Here is a 5098-nt window from a genome sequence, read left to right on the forward strand (position 1 = left end):
AATTCATGACAAGTAAGAGAGGAGAAACATCAACCTTTTTTGATAGTGAGCCGGAGAGGACCTTCCTTATATTAAGGAGGGAATCAAGAGGGAAAAAGGTTGTTGGTGCAAAGGAAGAAGATGAGGAATTAAATATGAATATGGAGGATGATATGGAGAACCATCATGAAGGAGAGGTGAACAATCATGCCAAAGAAGGTGAAGCCAATCATGCTGGACAAAAGAGGAGAGTGCTAGGCTCCTACATTAATCCCAATCCTGGGACCTGCAGGAGCAGCATTCTAAAGCCAACCATCCATGCCAACAATTTCGAATTAAAGTCTTAACTCATTACCCTGGTTCAAAACAATTGTTCTTTTAGAGAAAGTGCCAAAGAAGACCCCAACCAACCTCTAACCACTTTCCTGAGAGTATGCGATATAGTGAAATCTAATGGTGTCCAACCGGATACCTATAAGCTACCCTTATTCCCCTTTTCCATCAAGGACAAGGCACCAAAGTGGCTACAATCCTTCCCTAAGGAAAGTTTGACGACCTGGGAAGATATGGTAAACAAATTCTTGGCAAGATTTTACCCTCCTCAAAGAGTCAACAGATTGAGGACTGATGTACAAACATTTAGCCAACAAGATGGTAAAATCCTCTATGAAGCATGGGAAAGATACAAGGATCTAACAAGGAGGTGCCCACCTGACATGTTTAATCAGTGGGTACAGCTACACATCTTCTATGAAGGCCTGTCATATGAGTCAAAGAAGGCCTTAGATCATTCCTCTAGAGGCTCTCTCAACAAGAAGAAGACCATAGAGGAAGCCATTGATGTCATTGAAACAATGGCTAATAATGAATATTTCTATGTCTCTGACAGAAGTAACAACAGAAGAGTGATAGAGCTGAACCACATGAATACAATTCTGGCCCAAAATAAGATGATCACTAAGCAATTAGCTGATCTCACCAAACAGATGGAGAAGAACCAACCTGCAGCTATCCACACCCATCCATCAGCCCAAGCAGAGTTGAATACAAAGGAAGAAGTGACTGGGAACAAGCCAATTACATTGGGAATTCTTCAAGATAAGCCTATGAGCCATACACAAAAACTTACGATCCCGGTTGAAAGAACCACCCAAACTTTGGGTGGGGAAACCAACAAAACCAAAGCCAAGATCATAGACTTCACAACTCCAACCAATTCAACAACTCCACTCACCAACATGCCAACCAATGACCATATCAAGCCACACAAAACAATTCTTCCCAACCACCAAACCAAACCTAAAATAACTAGCCTCAACATCCCATTTCCAATCCACCATCTGAGGATAGGCTATCCAGGATTGAAATCATGCTTGAAATCCTTTACAAGGAGGTTCAGGATAATAGAACATTCAAGGATGAAGTGAGGACTAGTATGAAAAGTCGAGGAGAGACTATCAAGAAGCTTAAATCCCAAGTGGGATATTTGTCTCAGTAAATTCCTAAGCCCACTGACAGCTTCCCAAGTGACACTGAGAAGAATCCAAGAGGAGAAATGAAAAAGGTGAGATGGGAAGAATGCAAGGCAATTACCATTGCAAGTGAGGAGGATATGGAGGAAGAAATTAGCAGGCCATCAGAGCATACCCAAGGAGTTTCAAAGGAGAAGATGGAAGAGGCAGCACAAATGACTAGTCCTGAACAAAGGAAGGAACCAAAAGAGAAAGAAGTCTTTAAACCTTATGTGCCACAAGCACCATTCCCTCAGAGACTCAGGGGTGGTGAGAAGGAGAAAATATACACAAGATTCCTAGATGTATTCAAGTCTCTTCATGTCAACATTCCCTTCCTTGAGACTTCAAAACGTTTAGCAAAATGCAACCATTATAAACATTAAAGACTCAAAAGGCCACTTAAAAGGCAGCCTCAGAGTTTAAAAATGTTTTGTCTTTGCAAAATAAAGTTTTTACGAAGCAACTAAATGTTAAAGAAGTCATCAACACAAGGAGTTACAAAAACCAAGTCCAAAAGTCCACAAGCCGGACTGCACAAATATATAAAAGAAGGTCATCAAGTCGCTTCAGCAGTGGCATCTTTAGGAGAGGGAAGTCTGGTCGCAATAGGGACGGCATTGACAACTCCATTTGGGCCAGCTAGTATTTCTACATCAGGATCGGACCCACTAGGAGCTAGCTCAGCAGAAGAGGTTGAAGCCGTAGAAGCCTTGGCTAGTGGCGCAGGAAGAGGACCTCATTTTCATCATCTGGGGCAGGTAGGATCTTGCCGTCCTCCACGATATTGACCAGACTGAATAAAGTCAGATCGAGCTCAAGGGCAAAAACTCAGACTTGGGCCTTCAAATTCTGATATGCATCAGTCACACAGCCCACCAGATGACCTTGCAGCTCGGCATAGTTAGTGTCATTAATGGTTATGGAAAAACAAGAAGCTATGCTTTTACCACATAAAACTTAAAATATTGCTTGCCCTCGAGCAAGAGAAGAAAGAATAGATGAAGAAGAAGAAGATATGGAGGAGAGGGAGAGAAGGTTGTGTTTCGGCCAAGGTGGAGAAGAGAGGGTTGTGTTGTGTGAAAATGAAGAAGAATGGAGGGGTATTTATAGTGGAGGGAGAGGGGTTAAGGTTCGGCCATATTGGGTGGGTTGGGTGGGAAAGTGATTTTGAATTTTGAAGGTAGGTGAGGTTTATGGGGAAGGGTGGATGGATGTGAGTGGTGAAGGTGGGTAATTGGGAAGAAAGATTGAGGTGATTGGTGAAGGGTTTTAAGGGAAGAGTGTTTATGGGGAAGAAAGGATGAATGTGAAGAAGAGGAGAGATGGTGAGTTGAGGTAGGTGGGGATCCTGTGGGGTCCATAGATCTTGAGATGATCCTGTGGGGTCCACAGATCCTGAGGTGTCAAGGATTTACATCCCTGCACCAATTAGGCGTGTAAAATGCCTTTACATGCAATTCTAGCGTTTAAACACCGAAGTGATGCTCGTTTTTGGCGTTCAACGCCCAATTGCAGCATGTTTCTAGCATTGAACGCCAGTTCCATGCTTGTTTCTGGCGTTCAGCGCCAGCTCTCCTCAGGGTGTATTCCTGGCGTCTGAACACCAGGATGTTGCTTGTTTCTGGTGTTCAACGACAGATCCATGCTCTGTTCTGGCATTGAACGCCAGCCAGGTGCTCCTTACTGGCGTTTAAACGCCAGTAAGTCCTTCCTCCAGGGTGTGATTTTTCTTCTGCTATTTTTGATTCTGTTTTTAATTTTAATATTTTTTTCGTGACTCCACATGATATGAACCTAATAAAATATAAAAGAACAATGAAAATAAAATAAAATTAGATAAATAAAAATTGGGTTGCCTCCCAATAAGCACTTCTTTAATGTCAATAGCTTGACAGTGGGATCTCATGGAGCTACACAGGTGATCAGGTCAATGTTGTAGATTCCCAACACTAAACTTAGAGTTTGAATGTGGGGATTCAACACCAAACTTAGAGTTTGCTGAGGCATCTCAACACCAAACTTAGAGTTTGATTGTGGGGGCTTTGTTTGGCTCTGTACTGAGAGAAGCTTTTCATGCTTCCTCTCCATTGTTAAAGAAGAAGATCCTTGAGCCTTAAACACAAGGTAGTCCCTATTCAGTTGAAGGACTAATTCTCCTCTGTTAACATCTATCACAACTCCTGTTGTGGCTAGGAAAGGTCTTCCAAGGATGATGCATTCATCCTCCTCATTCCTAGTGTCTAAGATTATGAAATCAGCAGGGATGTAAAGGCCTTTAACCTTCACTAATACGTCCTCTACTAATCTATAAGCCTGTCTTACAGACTTGTCTGCCATTTGTAATAAGAACATGGCAAGTTGTACCTCAATGATTCCCAGCTTCTCCATTATAGAGAGTGGCATAAGATTTATACTTGACCCCAGGTCACACAGAGCCTTTTCAAAGATCATGGTTCCTATGGTGCAGGGTATTACGAATTTGACAGGATCCTGTCTCTTTTGAGGTAAAGTTTGCTGAACCCATGTATCTAGTTCACTAATGAGCAAAGGAGGTTCACCTTCCCAAGTCTCATTACCAAATAACTTGGCATATAGCTTCATGATAGCTCCTAAATATTGAGCAACCTGCTCTCCAGTTACATCTTCATCCTCCTCAGAGGAAGAATAGTCTTCAAAGCTCATGAATGGCAGAAGGAGGTTTAATGGGATCTCTATGGTCTCTATATGAGCCTCAGATTCCCTTGGGTCCTCAATAGGGAACTCCTTCTTGCTTGAGAGACGTCCCATGAGGTCTTCCTCATTGGGATTCACATCCTCTCCTTCCTCTCTAAGTTCGGCCATATTGATTATATCAATGGCCTTACAATCTCTTTTTGGATTCTCTTCAGTATTGCTTGGGAGAGTACTAGGAGGAGTTTCAGTGATTTTCTTACTCAGCTGGCCCACTTGTGCCTCCAAATTTCTAATGGAGGACTTTGTTTCACTCATGAAACTTAAAGTGGCCTTAGACAGATCAGAGACTAAGTTTGCTAAGTTAGAAGTGCTCTGTTCATAATTCTCTGTCTGTTGCTGAGAAGATAATGGATAAGGCTTGATATTGCTGAGCCTATTCTTCCACCATTATTAAAGCCTTGTTGAGGCTTTTGTTGATCCTTCCATGAGAAATTTGGATGATTTTTCCATGATGAATTATAGGTGTTTCCATAAGGTTCACCCATATAATTTACCTCTGCTATTGCAGGGTTCTCAGGATCATAAGCTTCTTCTTCAGAAGATGCCTTTTTAGTGCTGTTAGATGCATTTTGCCATCCATTCAGACTTTGAGAAATCATGTTAACTTGCTGAGTCAACATTTTGTTCTGAGCTAATATGGCATTTAGAGCATCAATTTCGAGAACTCCCTTTCTTTGAGGCATCCCATTATTCACGGAATTCCTCTCAAAAGTGTACATGAACTGGTTATTTGCAACCATGTCAATAAGTTCTTGAGCCTCTGCAGGCGTTTTCTTTAGGTGAATGAATCAACCTGCAGAATGGTCCAGTGACATCTTAGAGAACTCAGATAGACCATAATAGAATATATCTATCATGGTCCATTCTGAAAA

At 41.9% G+C, this 5098-nt stretch overlaps 1 protein-coding gene across 1 annotated transcript; it reads left to right on the forward strand.

Moving 5' to 3' along the window:
- The first annotated feature begins 545 nt into the window (after positions 1-545).
- LOC107480682 (uncharacterized) lies at positions 546-1876 on the forward strand. Its single transcript, XM_016100847.1, has 2 exons — positions 546-1402; positions 1498-1876. Exons 1-2 carry the CDS (start codon positions 546-548, stop codon positions 1874-1876), a joined length of 1236 nt encoding a protein of 411 aa, XP_015956333.1.
- The last annotated feature ends 3222 nt before the right edge of the window (positions 1877-5098 follow it).

This window comes from Arachis duranensis, chromosome 1 (assembly GCF_000817695.3).
Source record: "Arachis duranensis cultivar V14167 chromosome 1, aradu.V14167.gnm2.J7QH, whole genome shotgun sequence".
Taxonomy (NCBI): Eukaryota; Viridiplantae; Streptophyta; class Magnoliopsida; order Fabales; family Fabaceae; genus Arachis; species Arachis duranensis.

Bases quoted from the DNA above. Each gene is read 5' to 3' on its own strand.
- LOC107480682 (XM_016100847.1), top strand. From the start codon at position 546: ATGGTAAACAAATTCTTGGCAAGATTTTACCCTCCTCAAAGAGTCAAC. The intron at 1,403-1,497 runs GTGAGGACTAGT...GCCCACTGACAG, and splicing joins ATAGAACATTCAAGGATGAA to CTTCCCAAGTGACACTGAGA.